General features: G+C 40.1%; 1 protein-coding gene across 13 annotated transcripts in view; it reads left to right on the top strand.

The window, feature by feature from the left end:
• The window catches only part of celf2 (cugbp, Elav-like family member 2), a 473,358-nt gene that overhangs the window by 331,203 nt on the left and 119,465 nt on the right, over positions 1 to 22,690 (top strand). For 12 of the 13 annotated variants that reach the window (XM_047390245.1, XM_047390243.1, XM_047390244.1 and 9 more), the window contains one exon: positions 15,491 to 15,687. In XM_047390245.1, the coding sequence (XP_047246201.1) occupies positions 15,491 to 15,687 (197 nt within the window). Of the gene's footprint in view, positions 1 to 11,692; positions 11,856 to 15,490; positions 15,688 to 22,690 lie in introns of those variants that run through there. The other variant, XM_047390246.1, reaches the window with a different exon arrangement.

Below are 22,690 nucleotides of genomic sequence, written 5' to 3'. Positions count from 1 at the left end.
CCCACCACCAGCATCACAAGTCCTTCCTCTCTAAGGTTGCATGGTGTGTGTGTTTTTGTATGCAGCAGTAATAATGGTTGAAAAGTATCGCAAGCGTTTTCTGTCGGTCTTTCCCACAATGACACACTGAACGCCTTTGGTGAACAGGTGCGCATTCAATTTCAGCTACCTTTTTTTCCTGTTTTTAACGGCGCGCTACATGAAAATAGCAGGTTCGCCAGATGCTAATGGAGGCTTTTGTAACCTTAGTTCTGCAAACTGCACAGCAGTTTGCTCACAATGTGGCAGAATTGGGCTGAAGCCAGTTCAATAAATGCACCCTATTGTTAAATCAGTGGTGTTCACTTTGTGGCTGACCTTCTCACACCATTTTTTTACCTCCACACCCTGTGGTTTTCTGCTCTGTTGTCCCCTTTAGAGATGTTATGACTGGTGTGCATCAGCACACTGAGGGGATTTATTGTCACATGTAGTAAAGGCACAAAAACTAAACAATTTACTGCAAAATACAACTAGAGTCCAAGCAAAGGTGACCTTTCTGCACCTTTGAACATATGTGATCCTGTCCCAATTGCCGTGTTATAGAAATTTATTATTGAGAATTGAGAATTCAGTGATTTAGAAAAAATAATTTAGCCATATAATAATAATAATAATTTATAGATATGAGACTGATAAGAATATTGTTGCATAAATATTATCAAGGAGCCTTATGATCTGTTACATTTAATTTTAACCATTTATGAATCTTTATTATTTCTTTCCACCATAAACGGTCCTTCTTCTTGTTGTTGGAGCACCATTGTTGTGCTCTTTCATGGAGCAGCATTAGTCAAATGGGCCATCATCCCTGTCGGCGAGTCAGATGATGACTTTTGGCAGAGAGCAGCCACAGGAGAGCGATGCCAAACAATCAGAGCCGGTGCCATTTCATCGCACGGCCGCGCAGGCGCATACACAGACTCACGCCGCAAAAACAAGCTGTTTCTAATTAAGATCTCAAACACCAGAGATTGAGTTAGAGGAGCCGAAGGTGATGAAGGGGGAGAGACGTGAAGCTAAAGCTTTTATTTCCCAGCCGGAGATAAGAGAGTTGGCACAACAACAACAAAAAGAAACAACAAAATATTCTGCAGAGCTGTCATCCAAAGAAGCTCCCACCTACCCGATACCCAACGCCCCAAGGTACCCTTACCCCACACTTTTTTGTTCCCACTTTGAGAAGATAAGAGGAGAGAGTGAGAAGGTGAAGAGGAGAGGAAGTGTGCAGGAGATTAGGGGGAAATTTGCTGCTGCTGCTGCCTGGATTTGACCAATCTACTGCTGAGGCTTTAAGATGCTTTAATTCCTTTTCCCCTTCCTTTCCTCCATCACACACACACACACACACACACACACATAAAAACTCCTAGTCATGCTGATGTGAGCTAGAAAGCATAATTTAAATAAGATAATTCTGGGAGCGGCAATGTTGTAGAAAAAGAGGAAGAAGGAAGCATGTTTTCCAAATGAAGCCGCCAACAATATTCAGGGTCCTTTAAATTTGGTCCTGTTTTATTAACATATAGGTTCCAGATTATTATTACAAACCAGGAGGCACATGAGACCTGAGGTTGTCGAGTTAAAAGTGCCTTTTTGCCAATAAACGACTCTGTGCTGGCCGATCTGAGATCTGATGCTCCTGTTGAGCATGCCAGTTAATAAAAATGCTTTTTATCTGCTGGTTTTCAGCTGCAGAAATGAGGCTGCTGGGTTACACGCAGGTTCATCAAGAGTTCAGGGCTTTCCTCCTGGTTTATTTCTTCAGAACAACGAGGTTCATCTGAGCTGCACAGTTACTGGAACCAACCAAATCTGGAACCAACAGGAAGGTTTCCATCAGTTTGTACAAAATCACAGTTGGTCTACAAATAAACGTATTCACTGAGATAACTTTAACTTCAATGTTAAGTCAACTGTCATGGACTGAGATCATACAGGTCATAAAGTGTTTTGCGATTTCAAGGATTTTGATTTGTATGAATATATTCATGACCAGCAAAAATGAAAAATACCAGACTTTAACGCCACTGGCTATGAATAGTTTCAATGTGAGAATATTGGCTTATTTTGTGAGGAAATTATTGGATAAAATCCGCCTTTTTAAAAACTCAGTGACCTGTTTTGCAGAATTTTGTTCTTAATGATTCTGACCTCTTAAACTTGCAGCTGTAAACATCTAATGGTAGTGTTCCAGCTTTCTGCATGTTGATGCTTGCTGAATTTTAATGAATAGATCAAACTTGCAAATCTGTATTACTAATGGCTATAGGAAGAACATGCTGTAAGAAGCGCAGACGTATTTATTTTTTAACTATTTCAGAATCAATATTTGCTTTTCTCCAGCTTCTTTCTCTAAAGCCTAGGTTGGTTCAAGTCTTGTTCAAATTGAAAACGTAATATGGAAGTTTGGATTTAAAACATTTCTTTTTTTAATGTATAAAATAAGTCCAATCATAGGCATAATTAATGTAGACATTTGATTTGATTTCAGTTCAGTTTATTTACCTCAATAGTCATCTTGAGCCACTGTACAACACAAAAAACTCTGTCCAGTATAAAGACAAGGCTAAACACAAAGACTGAACCATATTTACTCCTGAGTTAGAGGCTCTAACAGCTAATGCAATGACTTCAACCAGGTGCAGAGCAAGAAGTACTTTCAATAAGAAAGAAAAACTAGAAACACGTAGTCGATGTTTTTGCTCACAAAGAGACACAGCTGATGCAATGAGAGGGGAGTTTTTTCTCTAATAGAAAAAACGAAGAGTTCACAGAGTTAAAGGCACCAATTATGCAGCTAACTGCAAAATCATTGAACCAGGAGTCAGAAAAACAGTGAACTCAACATTAAATGCAGAAATAATAACAAATAATACATAAATGAGGAGCAGTAGGAGAAAGTAGCAGTGTTAGGAAAGTGTTCAGCCGTAACCTGTAGCAACACCTCAGATCTGCCTCATATTCTATTTGTAGAACATCTAGGAACCACCTGTACGCTTTCAGCAGAGGTCTCTGCAGGAAAGAGATCATATAAGGTGCATCTTAATTATTCCTTAGTGTCATTTTATAAAAGCTGGAAATAGCACACTTAAGGCAATGTTTAATACCTTTATTGGTTAATTAGTTGCAGAAGATTTATCAAACCATGCTTTAAGTTAAACATGTACAGGCTGCTTTACCTGCCCAGTCAGTCACAAAGAAGCATTACATCTTTGTATGTCTTTTTGTACTGTTGGAAAATAGGCTCAAAATGCAGAACAAAAAACGTAGAAAACTGTTGGTTTAAGTGTTAAATGTCTTTACTCAGTACTTTAGCTATTCATGACCACAGTAGGACACTTTCACTCCCTTCCTACCTCAGCTCTGGCAGAAGTAGATTACCTCCCCCACATGTGAGAATGTTCACATTGTTGTTCCTCAAGGCTCTTGGGATGTACATGAAAAGCTGTGGTGTGTACGTGTGAATGTTAAGAGGTGGGGAAATGATTAATACATGGCTCAGGTTTGTGATGTGAATGACCTCCACACACAGACGAGGTCTGGACAGGGAAAGACGATGTGGAATTGTCCCATTCACCAGCAACAGTGTCTGAAAAAACCTGTATCTTCAATAGAGAGATGAAGACGAGTTGTACAAAAACTGATTTTAATGCCGCTATTAAGTGTTTCCTTTTTGATTCTCATCTCTAACACTGAGATGACTTCTTTGAACCATTGGATGCACATGATCCTCAAGAATGGTTCGGTAGTCCTTGACAGTGACGCGCCCATCTAGCACAAGTATTGGGCCAAGGGAATGCCATGATATGGCAGCCCAAACCATCACTGATCCACCCCCATGCTTCACTCTGGGCATGCAACAGTCTGGGTGGTACGCTTCTTTGGGGCTTCTCCACACCGTAACTCTCCTGGATGATGGGGAAAACAGTAAAGGTGGACTCATCAGAGAACAATACATGTTTCACTTTGTCCACAGCCCAAGATTTGCGCTCCTTGCACCATTGAAACCAACGTTTGGCATTGGCATGAGTGACCAAAGGTTTGGCTATAGCAGCCCGGCCGTGTATATTGACCCTGTGGAGCTCCTGACGGACAGTTCTGGTGGAAACAGGAGAGTTGAGGTGCACATTTAATTCTGCCATGATTTGGGCAGCAGTGGTTTTATGTTTTTTGGATACAATCCAGGTTAGCACCCGAACATCCCTTTTAGACAGCTTCCTCTTGCGTCCACAGTTAATCCTGTTGGATGTGGTTCGTCCTTCTTGGTGGTATGCTGACATTACCCTGGATACCGTGGCTCTTGATACATCACAAAGACTTGCTGTCTTGGTCACAGATGCGCCAGCAAGACGTGCACCAACAATTTGTCCTCTTTTGAACTCTGGTATGTCACCGATAATGTTGTGTGCATTTCAATATTTTGAGCAAAACTGTGCTCTTACCCTGCTAATTGAACCTTCACACTCTGCTCTTACTGGTGCAATGTGCAATCAATGAAGACTGGCTACCAGGCTGGTCCAATTTAGCCATGTTTCAGTTTCATTGTCCAACCCCTGTATATGTTTAAGACTCTTATTTTAACGTATGACAGGAAGTAATTGTTTTTGAACTATTATATGACAGAGTCACGTCACAGTCTTTATTGTAATATCAGTTTGTGCAGTATTGCAATTGTAAAGTTATGCTTGGGTCCAGTATTTGACTGTGTTATTCATTTAGACTCTGTTTAAATTATTTAAATTTAATACAAAAACTAAGGGAATTTGTCAATTGTTTCTATGTTGTAACAGTTCTTGGTGGTAAATATTGGACTGATGGAGAGGCTGTTTATTTCCCTTTAAATGGTACCAAATTGGTTAGGAAAATGTTTTTGTTGGTTTAGGAGCAGGGTTCTACATGTCGATTGTTCTCATGACAAACCTGCCAAATCCTCTGTGCCAGTGCCAAAAAGCACGTGGTAAAGGCAGTGTGATGGTGTGGGGTCTCCCTCAACGGACGCACATGGCTGGTCTTCATGATAGGCAACATGCAGAGAGATATCAAGATTAGATTTAGGAACGAGAGGCAATCCCAGATCTCCACTCTAGGGTCAAACATGGGCCGAACTCTGTCCTCATCAGAGACGGCCTTCAGTATTTGGTATTTTCCTGATCCCAACTCCAGTGAACACTTGTTGGATCTGCAGGGGGTTCTGTGAGGTCTAGAGTGACCAGCACAACCAAACCAAAACCTAATATTGGCTAGCAATAAATTAAAGATGGACAAAGCTACAAATTATGTGATCTGCTTTATGAAGGAAGTATGCCAAAAAAATTTTAATTCAGGTTTTATTTAGTTGAATATCTTTTGACACATTTAAAAGCTTTAAGAAGAGAAATTAGATTTAACTTTGCATAATGTCTTTCTTACACAGGAGTAAGAGCAGAAACAATCCAAAAATGAAAGCTAAAATGACTGGATCTCCAACAAGTTTCCTATAGGCAGCTTAATCTGTAGACAACAGTATAATCCATAGGTTTTTTTCAATGCAAACTGGAAATATAAGACATGAGAAACGAGCCAAATAAGATGTGTTTCACTTGCTATGCGCGAGTGTCTCCTCTCATTAGCGGGCGACAGCGTGCAGGAGCTCGTTAGCGCAGAGCTAGCTGAGCGCCGGGGCACCGGTGCAGCTTCATTAAGCAACTGTGACATTTATCTGATCGTTTCCCTGCGACTCGTGTACTGCCACGTCTCCATAGCAACCACAAATGCAGACACGCACACACATGTAGACCTTTTGAGGCAATCACGCGGTCCTACATAGAGCTGAGCCTTTCAGACGGTCACAGTTATTCGCAGATACGGGCTCCATCAAAGCTGCCACCCTGCAGCACAAAAATATTGATAATGAATATATGAAATGTGCTGCATACAGTCTGCCTGATCTGTACCTAATGTGGGCGGAAAACTGTTTATTGTGAGGTTCAAGTGATTCACAGGCAATACAAACTCCCTAGTTTGGCTTGTACGGGGCCCCCTGGGAGCCACTTTACTCCTGCTGTAAGTCTGTTACAGATTGACGAAAGGTGTTCCACATAATTCAGTCACTACGTAGTGACATTCGTTTAGTTTGACTCACTAATTTGCCTTGCACTGTTGGTGACAAAATAAGTTACACACCGGGCTTCTGGGAGTTGAAAACGCACTGCTTTTGTTGTGTGAACTCCGGTGAAGTTGCTAATCTTGTTTGCAGTTTCTTTTTTTACAGCACCTGAAAAGTTTCAGACCTGGAAAATAGTGTTTCAGGAGAGAATTAACACTGTTCACAGCTGATTCATGCATTCAGTTGGAGTTGGTCTGTACCATGTTGATCAGACAAGCTTTTTTCATCGCTTGTCTGATGCTACCATACATTTTGGATGGACATATTGGAGCGTAAAGTATACCTTGTGATGTTCCCTAGATTCTGTGTTTCAAAATTTTCTATTCATTCAAAAATGTGCAAAGCGAAAAACAATAATCTGTTTTATTCCCTTAGTTTCTTGTTAGACTTTACAACAAACAATTATCGACCTAACCCTAACCCTATCATCCTGAAACAATGACCAAATCTGTAGCTGCAAGCTAGTTTTGCTAATTTCTAGAAACTGAACTTTAAAATTCAATCTTTCATGTGTTTGACTCATAAAAGAATGAAAAAAATTAGGTATAATTTCTTCATGCAAATGAAATATTATTTAATAGGATGTAGTGCACAGTGCGCTACATCCGTCCAAATAAAGCTTACTCCACTGTAGCTTGAGTCATCCTAGCATGCTAATGTAGCTATAGCATGTTAATGCTAAAGTCTAATTTTCAGATTTTTTGACATACATCAAGCAAATGAAAAACCCCAAAACCTCTCAGGTTTTGAGTAGATAATCTTCACATTACCTTGAGTTGCAGTTTTTAGATTTATTCGAAAATGTGGACTGAAATCATATCTAAAAGCATTTTTCCACCATAAAAAGTAAATCATATTACAATCTTGCTTCACATATTGCTTCAGAATTTTGTCACTTCTTCAAGTCGTTAAATTCAGGTGTTCTAGTCACCTCCATGGCCACAGGGGTATAAAATCCGACCCCTAGCCTTGCAGAGTCCTAATACAAACATTTCTTTAAAAATTGGTCGCTCTCATTAGCTCAGAGAAATCCAGCTTGGTACCATGGTAAGATGTCACCTGTGCAAAAAGTCCCATCATAGATGCTCCTCTCAACCTTATATTTCACTGTTAGAGGTATTATACCAATATGGGAGCAAATATGAACAATGCACACTGTGGATGCAGAGTCTGCAGAGATCACCAACTTTCTGGAGAGGTGTCCACACATCATGCAGGGTTCAGTTTACCTCAAAAAGTCTTTGTAGACACCTTCATGGAATGGGTTTCTATGGCCTTGCGGCTGCATCCAAGCACTGCATCATGCACTAAACATCAGTTGCAGTGGCATAAAGGACACAGCCGCTGGACTCTAAAGCAGTAGAGACATGTTCTCTGAAGTGATGAATCATAGTTCTTTGTCTAATCCAAAGGCTGAGTCTGGGTTTGGCAGTTGCCATAAAAACAGCATTTACCAGGCTTCATGGTGTAAAGTTTGGTGGAGGGAGGATTGTGTTGTGGGGCTGTTCATCATGATTCAGGCTTGGCCCCTTAGTGCATGTGGAAAGGAACTTGTAATGCTGTAGGATGTGGGAACAGTTTGGGAATGGCCTCTTCATATTCCACCATGACTGCACACAGGAGCATGAAGCAAGGTCCAAGAATACATGATGAGTGAATTTGATGTGGAGGAACTTGATTGGTCTGGACAACCCTGATTCCTGATCTCAACCTGATCTCAACATCTTAGGAATGTAATATAATGGAGTCTGTGAGTCAGGCGTTCTTGTCCCACTTCAGTGCCTCAATGCGTTTCAAGGTCCCAAAACATTTGGCTTTGTAGGGTTTATTATTTGAATAGTTCAGCAAACATGTTCGGTTTGGACCACTTTGTTCATTAATAAATGAGATCATCATTTGATAAACTGCAAGTGAGTAAATACTTTTTCCCAGCATTGGATATGCCATCACTCAGGATGTAGAGGAACTTCCTAAGTCATGTTCCTCCATGTTGGCAGGTATATGTGTGTAAAGCTGAAACTCCATCAGTTCTGTTATTTCTCAGCAAAGAGGCTAACAACATTTTTTTTTTTAAAGTATGGATCTATAAGAATCAGATGAACATTAAGAGCTTCACGGTTTTTGTGTTTTTCTGTCTCAGACCCTATTGTGTTGAAATAACTTGGGAATCAGAGGGTCTTTCTCTCTGTGTGATGGCATATCAGTGAACAGAGGTGTATTGAGGTGTCTGCAGCTGACCTTGGTTGCTGTGCTTCCTCAGAGGGGGAACTGATGGTTCTCACTCTGCTTGTCAACAAGATTAGATTCCCTATGGGCCTGTTACACACCCCACCAACATCCTGCCAATGAGAGGAGTCGTGTGGTAGCTCGGCCCTGCCACAAACCGACCGTGCTGTGTGTGTCAGTGCATAAGGGAGGGAGAGAAGGGGAGGGTTGTTTTGTGTCATGTGTTTGAGCGTGCTGCATTTACAGGGTTAAGGAAGTCAGAGAGGATGTGTGTTTTCGAGCAGAAACAGAAGGAAGAAGCAGTGGGGGGGATCAACACAGCCAGCCTGAACTGCAGCTCATGCGTGAACACATGTGGGATCCGTGTAAATGCACATGTGCCTGCTTTCTGAGGGGGGGACACATGCTGAGCTCTGAGCTGTGCTTACTCCTCACCCCAGCTCATCTGCACACTTTTACCTGCCTCCGTCTCTTTCCGGCTGGCGGATGTTGCACATTTCTGTCCTGCTGCCTTTCAGACTCCAGCTGTGAACAAGGCCAGCAGAGGGAATCACAGCTGGTAAATGCAGTCTGTGGAGCTTGTTGCAGCCACACTTTCTTCGTGTACTTGGTTGTTTCTGGGTTTATTTACAGCTCCAGGTTTACTACTATACAACACCAATGTTTATTTCTTTAGTAAGGTCATTGCAGGACAGTTTATTTATGTGATTAGCAAGCAAGATTTCAATTTCTTTTAGACATTTTCCTCTTTTTCTCAACTGTAAATATGTCAACTTTAAGTTTTTAGCATGGTGATAAATAATTAGCAGTGGCAGTACTTATTATAGATCAAGTAAGTAGGAACTGAAGTTCACTGAAGTGAAATTTGCTCAACGTGGAATGAACTGTGCAGTTTTTCACCTGTTTTAATTAATAACCATTAACTAAAAATAGATTACCTTCAGCAAAATGAGACATGACATAGAAAATACTGCCAAATGCATTAATTTATATTCGCACATATATTATTCTTTGGCTGTGCTGCTCTGAAAGTAACCAACTCTTATCACCGAATAGAAAACACACCAGGTTATCATCTAGCTAGTATCTCCCAGATCAAGGTGTTTATATTAATTTGATCTATTTGGTGCAGGTTCGGTGTCAAAAAGCAGCTTTTTACAGTAGACTTCCTTGGTAAAAATGGAAAAAGAACAAAGTTGGATGTGTGCAGGAAAATTAGCATGTGTAATTTAAGGGATTTCTATTTTCGTAGCGATTTCTCTCTTTAAACGTTTGAAGCTTATTCCTCTCACTATTCATACAGCAGCTGGGGTTTTGTAGAAGCCAGATATCTACTTTTCTGAGTATCAGCATAAAATATTAACAACTGAAATGACTCAAATCTGTCCAAATATTTCCATTTCAGCAACCTTTGACTTCGACATTGAGCCAGAATGGACATTCAACAATTTTTCACTAAGATTATTTGGCAGATTATCTCGTGAAATACATAGTAAAGGTACACAGATGGATAACTGCTTTCTTGAGAATACTGAGTGAAAGTACCCACAATGAGGACATATACAGCATATGCAAGTATTGTTAGTGTGTTGTACAGTACATGGACATAATTTGCAGGAGGCCCAAATTTCAGTATTTAATTTATTAATTTATAAAGTTTTTCTTGCCTTACACAATATTCTATTTTTCAGAGAACTTCAATTTTAGGTTTTTATTAACTGTAAGACATAATCAACACATATATATATATATATATATATATATATATATATATATATATATATATATATATATATATATATATATATATATATATATATGAATGACCACTGTTAAAAGTCGGTGCTCTGAGTTACCCCTACATTACCCATGAAGCACCTTTTAGTTTGCAGTGCTAAATCATGGCACTGACTTTTAACAACTACTTTAAATCTGAGTTAAATTATTTAGAATTTTTTCACCTGATGTACTTTCCAATGAGGTTCAAATTCATTTAAATGTTCATATTCATTTAAATGCACCTATTGGTCCACTTAGGCCTGAGTTGTTTTTACATGTTGTTTTAAATCAGAATGATTTCAGACATTATTTCAAACTTTGACGAACCAAATCTTTGTTTCTTATGATAATCCGGTCCCACCAAAGTCATGAAATACTACTGGAACTAAAGGTGTTCTTCTTTATGAAATGCTTAGGGTTGTTGCAGAGTTAGTGTTTTGAGGAGCTTGGAACAAAAGGTTTTATGGTCAATAGAGTGAAGCTTCAGCTCGGTTGAACAAGCCTGCTGTTTGATGCTTCAGATATGGGAATAACAGCCCTCAGCAGCTGCTTCAAAGACCCATCCAGACACTTTTCTTACAGTGTGAGCGAGCACACTCTGAGTGTAGATCAGCCCTCAGCCGTGGCCCCGATGCTGCAGGGAGAATGGAGTGATGGAAGCAATACTTAAGACATTAAGGCAGACAATTGGCTCAAATTGAGAGGGAGAGATAGAAAAGTAGGGGAAGAAGAGGGAAAAAGGGAGGGTGATGGAGGAGACGTGGTAGCAGTGGATCCACTCAACGACTTAATCCACGCCCCAGGACACTCTCCTGCTGAGCTTCACACATTTCCGCAAACATGTAGTCGCACACTAAAGCTTGGTGTGCCTCCAATAACACCTTGTCAGTCTTGGCCACAGGGGCGCTCATTCCTTCATAGTTAGGAAGAGTCGCCTACTCCAACCACCTCAGGAAAAGATGAGGCATGCAATCTAGACAAGATAGCTCTGTAAGCATTCGTACGCCTTCCAGCGTGAAGCTATTTATTGTGTTAGCAGGCAGAGTGAATGTTGTCCAGTGTCCTAGACGAGGAAGGCGCTGCTCTGACACTGACTATTGTATCGTCTACCCCTCGGACTTGCTCGGTCCCCGCAAGCCTCACGCAAACAGCCAACAATGAGGAATTGTCTCCACTTATTGTGTTGAAACATCAGCTGTGTGTGTGTGTGTGTGTGTGTGTGTGTGTGTGTGTGTGTGTGTGTGTGTGTGTGTCAGAGGCTGAAGGCATGATGTTCTGCAGTCTGAACTCAGCGACCGCCAGGGCTCTTAAAGTCCAGTCACCTTCGTCCTTAAGGAGCTCGAACATCAGCCTGTGATCCAGAGGCAGCCATAGAGTGCGACCATCGTTTTCCTTCCCTTCCTTCCTCCTTTCTCTCCTTTCCTCCCCCTGTCAGTCACAACCCTCGGGGCTCCCTCGGCCCCTGGGCCTACACGATTTATTGGACAGCTTAGTGGGGAGCGGTTATTGCCCTGAGGACTGTTAGCACGGGTTTGGCTCGTTGACTCACCTCCCTGCTTTTGGCATTTTTATTTGACATGTCCTTTAAGTCGTTTAAGGAATGGGGCGTTTCTGCCGAGCGCCTCGGCTCTTTCTGCAAAAGATGGATGGTCCGCATTCAAAGGTCTAGTTGTGTCTTTCTTCTATTGTGTCTATCTTTCTTCACCCTTTCCTGCTTTCTTCCTTCACTCTGTCTTTTACTCTTGCTGTCTCACTGAGCTTTATAATGTGGCATTAGTGCTGTCAGCAGACCAAGCCTGGGATTTGGCTTTGTTTTTCCCTCTTAAGATAATGCAATTCGTCTCTAATGCCCAGAAAAACAAAAGGGAAAGTAGAGCAATAAAGCAACATGGCTATTGACGTGGTTTCATCAAATTGGTTCTTTGCCATTTTAAACAGACCACAGACTTTGATGGCTGTGTGTGTGTGTGTGTGTGTGTGTGTGTGTGTTCGTTTGCATCCGTTTGAGTGTCTTTGCTTGGTGTTTGCTCTGTTGCCTTCTGCAGTCTGTCAGGCATCGGTGCTGAGTCTTTCTTTGTGTTTGCACATCTGAAAAAAGGGGACCTGTTCAAGTTAGCATTGCAGATACATGGGTACGACAAGTGTGTTTTGTAAAGAGTGTTGTTGCTGTGTAGGGGAGAAGGTTGAATGCACTTCACCTCTATTTTGTATGCATTCCAGATGTAGAAATACAACTGCAGTGATGGTGCATGGAAGCATCTGTGTCCTGTTAGAGAGCCCTGAGGCTTACAACTCCCCCTCTCATTTAATTTGCATTTAGCACACAGCTTATCCAGCATTTTTTCCCAAACACAAACATGCTCACACATTCAACTAGCAGCACTGAGGCCATCAGCTGCACATCTTCCTTGTACCAGATTGGACTCCTGGTAGTACACAGTACTTGTGAGGTATTTGTGACCCCCTGATTTGGACACCGGGCACCCTGTCCAACACGAAAGTATAAAGGTGCACTTGGCTGGACCCCCATTTCCAAAACCTTAATCAAGGTTTGGAGACATTCGTCACAACAGCATCACACAGTTGCTGCAGATTTGCCAGCTACTCATCCATGATGCGAAATCAATCTGTGTGCTGTTGGATCAAGATCTGGTGTCTGTGGAAACCATTGTAGTACAGTTCAGTGGCACCATCAGGGGTGCGCCAGGGGGGACGTGGCCCTCCCTGAAATAACACTGGCCACCCTAGTGGAGGCGCCACTGGTAGCATGAATTCACTGTTAAGAAACCAGTTTGACATGATCTGAGCTCTGAGACGTGGAGCATTTTCTGTTGAAAACAGCCGTCAGAAGATGGTCCACCATGGTCATTAAGGGATGGAGATTGTCCGCAACAATACTTAGGTAGGCTGTGGTGTTTAGGCAATGCTCAAAGGGTTTTCAGGGGCCTAAACTCAGCTAAGGTAATAGTCCCTATACCATTATACAGCTACGGCTGGAACCGTTGACTCAAGCCAGGGTGGATCCATGATTCATATAGTTTACTTCAAATTCTGACTAGACCATGTGAGTTTTGTAGCCGAAACAGAATCCCATCAGACTAGGCAACATTTTTCCAACCAGTTATTGTCCAGTTATGGTGAGTCTGTCAATTGTAGCCTCAGGTTCCTGTTCTGATCTGACCCGGTATGGTCCTCTGCTGCTGTAGCCCATATGCTTCACGGTTCTGCATGTTCAGAGATGGTGCTGGGTTGGAACTTGTGGGCACTTCAGATATTGTTGCCTTTCAATCATCTTGAACCAGATTTTCCATTCTCCTCTGATGCCAAAAAGGACTTTTCATCCACAGAGCTGCTGCTTTTTTTTTCTTTTTCAGGCTAATTTCTTTTAACATGAGAGATGGTGTGAAAATCCCAGTAGATCAGCAGTTTCTGAAATACTCAGACCAGCCTGCCTGGCAACAGCAACTATGCCACATTCAAACTCACTTAAATCCTCTTTCTTCCCCATTCTGATGCTCAGTTTGAACTTCAGCAGGTCATCTTCGCCACGTCTACATGCCTGAATGCACCAGCTGCTGCCATGTGATTGGCTAAATCTGTATTTGTGTTTAAAAGCAGTAGAACAGGTGTACCTAATGAAGTGGCCAGTCAGTGTGCATTCATGCATCTGCATTTTTAGCTGCAGTTCCTATCTTTTTATGGAAAACAGCAAAACAGAGTTTATATCCCACCTTTGTTGCTGGATTGTAGGGAGGAGGAATGAAATCAGAGTTACTGACACTGAGTATCCATCGCTACACCTCTAGTATCAGAAATCCACATTTAGCATCGGAGTGAAATGTCAGTTTGCTGATGTGTCAGGTCAGTGTGTATAAAAATTGCGAGCTTCAGGGATATTGGGCTGTAAAACTGGAATTGAAAGCTGCCGTGCCCGGCAGTGAGGAGCTGCTAAGGCACCCAGGAGAGTTTTATTAGTGCGGCTCTCGCTGGCTTTCAGTGTCCCTGTTATGGTGTGAAGGATGCTTTAGAGGCTTTTTTCACTGTGACTGAATCTGTTGAATTTGTGGTCCTGATTTGAGATATTTGGCATTTCTTAAGTTTCCTGAGAACAAATGATCTCTTCAGTCTTGTTGAAGGTTCTGAGTGTTCTGATGAATTCAGAGGATTTTTCTTTTAACCCTGTGGGAGTTTGAGCGTTTTTTCCCCATCATTGCAGCTGTCTCAGGTCTAATTCAGTGTAATTATTTAAAATCACTGTAGGGAACAAGCTGGTAATTGATATATTTTTTCTGCATGACCTGGCCTATTTGAATCCGTCTGCTGAAATGATGTTGGATGCCACTGATAGTGACCGATAGTGATTGAACATTATCTGAAGTGAAACTGACACCAAGCTTGCCAATCATCAAGGAAGCTTTTCATTCTCCAGTCTGTGTCTTTTATCCTGTCTCACCACCAACACCCCTTTAGTCTAAGAACATCTTAAAGATGTGGAAGACCACTTAAAGGAAGTCCTAACATGCAGGTTAGAGGTGCTTTCTGACCACAGGGAGTCCATAAGGGGTCATACCCTTCTATTCTGTTTTAGTACTGCAACAAATGTTTTCTCTTTTCTGCAATGTCAGGGCAGCTTTGTTTGGTTCAGTTGTTTCATAGATGATTGGCTAAACAATAACTGCTTGGTTTGCAGGGCAGTTACTGAACAGTTTTTCAGATCTAATATCTCTTTTCTCACCATTTTCTCAGTTTATTCCTCATGGTAGATTTGCTGATTTTTCAGTTACTATAAAATGATAAAATCTCTCTTAAAATGTAGTTGTTTAGATACAGAACATTTAATATTACTCCCTATTTCTATTCGTTTTGGTTCCAAACACTGATGTTGTTGGCTGACTCTAGGAATAGGACAGATTCTGAGCTTTTATCAAACCAAAATAACCTCTTTTCGTAGGTAATATGTATTGGAGTTCCTATAAATAGATTATATAGATGCTCCAATTAATCTGATGTGTGTTTGTTGGGCCAAATACTTGCATCTTTTCTTATTTTGATATAGTTTAGATAAAAGTTGGAGACAGATGCTTTGGTGGACAAATGGGGATTTTGTGTCATTTTCTGTTGGATTTGAAATTAGTGCCTTCATCACAGACCCTGCAAACTGTTGTAGTTGTCATGGTAATACTTTTGGAAGCTTCTCAGTTTGTATTGGTGGATTGGTGGTAGATCCAAAAAGACCAGCAGATGTTGGATTCTGGGGCTTCACGTCTCCTAATGGTGTTTCTTCTGCCTGTTTAACAGTAACGGCACGGCTGGGAAGATGAACGGGGCGTTGGAGCATTCGGACCAGCCGGACCCGGACGCCATCAAGATGTTTGTGGGTCAGATCCCACGCTCTTGGTCGGAGAAGGAGCTGAAGGAGCTGTTTGAGCCGTACGGAGCCGTTTACCAGATCAACATCCTCCGAGACCGCAGCCAGAACCCTCCACAGAGCAAAGGTACTGACACACACAGTTTATCACACTCCTGTTTTCTGTGATCCGTCTGCTCTTCAGCTCTTACTTGAAGATGCTGTATGTCATCTGTTTTTCACGTTTTCTTGTTCACATCCTCAGCTTCTTTTGCAGTGGTTGGTTTATACATCCCTTCCTCTCCTTGGCCTGAACAGAAAACTGTTTTTTCATTTAAAGGACAGAACCAGGACACTAATGCACATGTATAGGCAAATCACATTTCAATTGCAAACACATAAATCGCACACTCTCACTTTTACTTCCAGTGATGTACAGTGGCTGCTGTTTAGGAGCCAATTCCAGGATGGTTTATAGCTCAACAAATCATATACGTGCAAAATTACACAAGCCAGCTCATATTTTTGGGACCATTTGAAGAGAAAGACATGTCCTGCCTGACTTGTAGAGTCAATTGTGTGAAAACCGAGTGATTTGCTGCTATTTTCCCTCCCATTCCCTTTCTTTTTTTCCTTTTGATGAATTTGTCAAGTGTGAGAGCAAACAATAGCGATGGCAGCAACAAACGGGCAGACAATGGCGTTGCCATATTAACACGTATCAAGGGGAGTGGGTGCTGATGAAACTTCTAATGAGACATAGGGTGGGAGGAAAGAGAAGAGAGAGAGACTGACAGGAGGAGAGATGTGACGCCTCCATCCAACTTTAAACTTCATTTCACGTTTCAAAGTGTCTCCTGAAAGAGGAGGAATCAGGATGGATGAAGCCACTAAACACACCAGAAATTAAATCAAGCAGTTTTCATTTCTGAGCGAATCAACTTCAGATTTTAGGTTTTAATTCTATAAAACAAAATATTATGTGTTGAACAAATATATTTACTCCTAACTTGCCTAGCTTCTTTTGTATCTTTGCATTTTGTTTTTTCTCACTTTTGATAAAAAAAAAAAAATCTTACAGCGAGCTTGATCTCCAGGCTATGTGGAGATTTATCTTTGCATGAAACTCAGCAGCCAACATAACTCCTTTCTTTATTTCTACAAACATTATCAACCCGATCGGTTGAAAAAACATAAAAAATAAAGGTTGTAGTTTCATGCAAAATAATCAGAGATGAATTTCTTACATAACTGTTCAAAAACTCTTTAGCTGTTTACATGTTCATGAATGATGTGCCTTATGGAGGACCAAATGTGCCACAATCAAATAAATAAATGATTTATGACATAAATATTTATACATGTCTAAATAAAGTATTCTATTAGTATAAGTATTTATACTTATTAGACTTATAAGTATAAGTCTAATAGTGTAAGTACTTCTATTAGTGTCGGGTCTTAAAATAAATAATTAAATGTGAAATTAATTTAAAAAACTGAAGTCATCATATGAAAGACAGTTCTGTCATGGTTCCTGTGGTTTCCCGGTGCAGTGCACCAGGATTTAATTCAGACGGTCGCTGTGGCTCCGCAGATGGCCTCCAAAATCTGATTGGTTAACGTGCAAAGCAGGTCCACTTAAACTCCGCCCACTGAATCTGACTAGTGAGGCTAAAAGAACAGATTTATGATGAGCTGCATAAAAAACTATAAATAATAAAAACAATTTATGATGTATTTAGTTCATTATTTTTGTATTTTGTACATTTTGCTAGTTTATAACGTTGCACATGCACCATACAACTTGAATGAATTATCTATACAGATTAGCTATCATTAAATTATTTATTTATAAAATGAGAATGAAATTATTTTTTGATTTTAGTGATAAATTTTGGCCTTGAAGTTACACGTTTTACAGATTTTGTAAATATTTCATTTTGCAAGGGTTATTTCCGATTTTCAATCACTGACATTGCATTTAAGTAATCATTTATTGATTTATTAAATTGTGACACTTTTAGCCCTTCACCGTTTTCAGGAGTTTCTTTAAGATAAAGTTTCTGATCTTGGAAATATGTGAAAAGTTCGTTTTGAATGTAAAAAGAAAAAAACAACAAAGAAAACCTATCAGATATAACTTGCAGTAACAATCTTTGAGACACAAGTTGTGAACTCAAAAATAAATTGATGTTAAAAATGAGGCAAAAATATTAAACACACATGAAATTCCACTCATGATTACCTTGAACGGCACCAACCGAAAGTTGTTTCCTTACAGGAGGATGGCTGAAAAAGAGTCAAGAATTTTAAAGATTTTATCCATTCTTCCTCTGTCTGAATCGGACTCGGTAAAAATGAATCAAACAGAACCAACAAGGTGTTAAAAGACTCTGATTGAAAATCTGCAAGCTTTACATTTGTTCCAGGTGCGTTTAAGGTTCTGGTTTACGTGTTTCTTTCCTCTTGGGTTGTTTTCAGGCAGCTTTGGTATCATTTTAATACTCCAAACTGGATTCTCGACAAAAGATTTTGCATGATTTAGGAGCTGTTTTTGCCATCTGACTGAGAAGAATGTTGAAACTGTTTCTAGCTTTCTGCTAGCTTAAAGATGCATCCACCCCATTTTTTTGCAACCGCTCCTCATTATGACTGATTTATATATATATTTTTTTTTTTAGCTGTTATTTCTGGCTTCCTCTGACCATGAGTCATATGAACTCAAGAAAGAATCAAATCCACTCATGTTCTCGCTCCAACACAGCACTTGTCATGCGCTCTGAATGTTTGTTCTTGGCCTTGAGATGACTCCTCCTCCCTCCTTCTCCTGCTGCACCATCTTTTTGTACGAGCCAGTTCCCTCCTCATGTCCTTTAGCTCAATCAAATCTCCTGCTCAATCTTCAGCACCTTTGAAATGAGTTGTTTTTATGGCTGATGAGTGAAGACCATCACTCATTGTTGGGGGAAAGAAAGAAACAGCCACCTATCATGCCTTTCATTCTTCTGCTTAAAATGTTATTCTCTAATCTTTTCATCTGCTCTTCTTTCTCTGTGCTGTGAGGTGAAGGGTATTAAGAGGAAATGTCTAGATTGAGCTCTTGCTGGCGTTGTTATGCACTGACTTTGACCGCAGTTGTTGTTTTCTGTTAGTTAGGTAAGCAGTATGGCTTCACTGTTGAAATTTCACCACCGTCAGGGAAACCGTTGCCTCTCCTGCTCCGCTCTGTTTACTTTAATTTAGCCAAAAACCTTGCGGCCATTTGGGGCCAATGAGTCCTCCTGGTTCCCCTCATGGTGACCCAGAGACACCTTTTTATTGTAAAGTAGTAGTTTGGATCCACACAAGCTCATTAGTTTCACGGCTGCAGCTGTAGAAAGAGAAAAACTGCTGCTCTCTTTTTTTCCCTTTTCTGTTTTGTTTGGATCCTCATTAGTCGTCTTTGCTGTAATTCCTAAAAGGAACCTCAACAGCAAACAGATGAAAAGAACACATCATGATAACCATCAATAGGAAGTACAAGATAAACTCTCTCTGAGGATGTTTCGGCCTAAATGCAGATAATCAACATAAATCCATGGTAAATTTAGAAAAATTAGTCTTGTGTGCTCTGTCTGAAAATGACAGGGACGCTTTTTTGATTTTATTCTCTGAACAGTCGTTAATCTGATATAATCTAACATAATATACAAGAGATTTGATTTGAATGCAAGGGTTATTGTTTCAGCAATGCTGGCTTACATTTCAATGAAACATGATTACTGTAACCTAAAGTTTTTCTCCAGGCACGGATTCACTTCATAAAAACTACACACAGTAAAAGGTAAACACAGTGAGGGCTTCATACAGGAAAATACCCATGTCAAACCTTAAAAATCACTTAGATGTACCTCTGTACACTTGTCGTTTTATCTACCTGAAGCTGTGTATATGCAAATTTTCCCCATCTATCAATGCAAGGTCTTCATGCACCCGTCTGCAGCAGTGGAGAATACTGTGAGCACTTTCCAATGAAGCAGATGTAAAAAACATTTAATACTTGGCAAGTTTTAATACAGCAAAAAAACAATTGTTCCTCTTGATTTATTTTTTTTCACACTGATAATCATTACTTTATTGTGTTTGTACATCATCTGTTTTACCAACATGAACATAGTAGAGGAGTTTAATTATGGAAATTAAAAAAATAACAACACAGTTATACATGCACAGCTGAAATTGTTTTGGATTCTCTAAGAACACCTAAGAAGATTTTTTTTATTAAAAGTAAGTTATGATGAACTTACCTATTATATGTTGAAAGTGACAAACTTAAAAGATGGAAATAAGGAAAGAATGAAGCATTTTTTTGATAAATAAATCAAAACATTTTATCTCTAAAACATGCAGAGCCCTGAGTAAGCAGACGTAAATATCTTTCACGACAGAAAGAATCACCTGAACCAAATAAAGCATCAGCCCAACTTGACAAATATCCTTTTTATAAATATAGCTTATTTTAATCTTTCCAACAGCATAACAGATTAGGTTTGTAGGTTTGTTTGTTTGAATCTCAGTTTGACTGACTTCAATTCCATTGAGAAAATACTCAGCGATGATTGGTTGATTGCCCTTTTTACTAGTAATATGCCTTTTTAGAGAGCAAAACACCCTGAAAAGGTGCTTAAAATTGTTAAAAATGTGAGGTTTGCACCAGTTAAATCAGTGTTAAATCACTCTCTAGTCCACTTACAGTGGGTAAAGTATTCAACAGGTTTGTCTCAGAAATGTATTTTTAATGGGCCTATTGACATGAAATTCATACCAGATGTCGGTAACAACCAAAGTAATCTGCACATACAAATAGATCAAGACAAATCTATCTTTAAATACCATTATTTGTAATAAAGTTGAAAGACACTGGCAAAAGTATTCAAAACATAAAATTAGCTGCAAGAAAGCAAAGAGTGAGAAAATGACTTTCTCCTTCCTACTTCATCAATAATTGATGGCCTATAAAAAAAGGTTTCTTATTAAGCAGATATCACACAAGTAGTATCTCATGATGGGTTGAGCAACAACTTTCTCAAGACCTTTTCAACCTTATTTTTGTTTTGGTTACATATGTAATTCTATACTTCTAAATGTTCAAGTGAGCACCATTTTGGCCAAAATCAAGCGGTGACAGAATAAATGATACAATAAACCAGGTGCTTCATTCTCAATTTCTGATTTTGGAGTCCAAAGAATAACCACAAGAGTTGTCCATGGGTCAAGCCACTATCAGAAAGCCTAAGAAAGACCTGAAATTAGTAGAAACAGTTTTTTCTCCTGAAAAATATAAATAATTGACTAACCACTATAGTGTTAATGCATATTTACAGCACAAGACTCGTGCTTTGGCTCCCAGTGGGTGACTGTCTTTGAGCTGGGTGGGAGGTGCCTCCCCAGCATGCCTGGCTTATTGGGTGGACCTGAGGCTGTGGTGGCTAAGGGTCTGGGGCATAGGTGGGGCAGAATAGGGTCTGGAATGGTTGTTAGGGGATTTGGGTTATGACTGGGAGGGCAGTGGGAGTATGGAGTTGGGTGCAGCTGTGTCTCTTTGGCCTAGGGGCTGCTGCTCGTACTTCACGGATGACCTACCTCTGTGCAGGGAAATATCCCTGCCCTGGGATGAGGCTTAGTTGCTGGAGGCTTGGGTCTGCTGCAGTCTTCCAGAGCCAAGAGCACCTGTCCTTTGGTGCTCTTGCATGCTGAATGTTGCAGGCTTTCTGCCGTTCTCGCCACTCCAACAACTGTGCACCACAAGATGAAAAACTCGCTCACATACACCCACACATTAGTGTTATCTAAATGGTAAATTAAATTAAATGCCACAACAAGAAACGTTACAAAAAAGATAAGAATACATGTCATTAAACTTGTTCAATAGGTATAACCTATGTCATTCCCTTTATCACACAAACCTTACAAACTATATTGATTTCATTTATTTGCACATGAGATCACTGATGTAAATTCCATGTCAGTAGCTCTATTAGAAAAATCTTTTCTGCTCATATCTCTGAGCTGCAAAGTATAACTTTAAATCAAATTTGAAATAACATTATACAAAGAAGAATAAATAAATGAATAATTAAAGGATAAAATGCAATTTTACTCATCAGACCAGCTAGTGATTATCTGTGGATCAATGTAATCCTCGACTCATTATTAATATTGTCATCTGAGGTTGTATGACGGTGTTGTCTGAGAGCCTGAAAAACAAAATTGTCATTTTCCTAAAATATAGGATTTTCAAGATCTTTAGCTTCCAAAAGTACATACTCCACAAACTTTAAGTGATCTCTTTAAGCTTGTTTAGGTTAGTTAGAAGCCAAAAATTAATAAACTGCCAGACGTGATTTAGAAGTAAGCTTGGTTTCTTTGAATAATCCCCCAGATTTTGGTGTTTGGTTCCAAAGTGTTAATTGGGTCCAACATGAAGCTCTTTTGTTGTTGGTAAAATCCGTGTTGGCCCAGGTCTTTGCATGCAGGTTGTGTATGTGTGTATTTATGCTGACAAGGAGAGGCTAGGGAATATTGTGGCGCTTGTGTTGGTTTAATGTGTTTGGAGTTAATAACCAGATGACTGGATGAGCAGTGGAGGAAAGAGGAGTGAGTGAGAAATGGAGCAATTTGCTATTTTGTGCTGAAAGAGAGATAGAGATGCAGGGAGAGATAAAGAGAGAATGAGACAAGGAGAGCCAGAGGGGTAAACAGAAAATGGTCCTCTTGCTAAAACACAACCATAAGCTCCATGACGGGTTTGTTGCAGTGTGTGTGTGTGTGTGTGTGTGTGTGTGTGTGTGTGTGTGTGTGTGTGTGTGCGTGTGTGTGTTGGGGTTTTGGCAGAGGATGTGATATGTCATTTATCTTAATGATGCAGCATAGCCTGCACGAGCTGCTGAGACACACACAATAAGTTTAATGTCTTCATTAAGTGGCTCTTTTCTGCACAAAATTCTTTGTGCACAGCGTAACCTGGAACTAAGTCAAAAATATAAAAAGTATGAAAAATTTAATATAAGCCACATGGAACGCAAATTGATTATGGAAGGAATATCATGATCTAAAAATGATTAAGAATCTCCCTGAAAGAGTCATGTTGTCAATCCAGGCTGCAGGTTACA

Source organism: Girardinichthys multiradiatus, chromosome 17 (assembly GCF_021462225.1).
Source record: "Girardinichthys multiradiatus isolate DD_20200921_A chromosome 17, DD_fGirMul_XY1, whole genome shotgun sequence".
Taxonomy (NCBI): Eukaryota; Metazoa; Chordata; class Actinopteri; order Cyprinodontiformes; family Goodeidae; genus Girardinichthys; species Girardinichthys multiradiatus.
The sequence above is the reverse complement of the archived record's forward strand: the minus strand, read 5'-3'. Positions and strand labels throughout refer to the sequence as shown.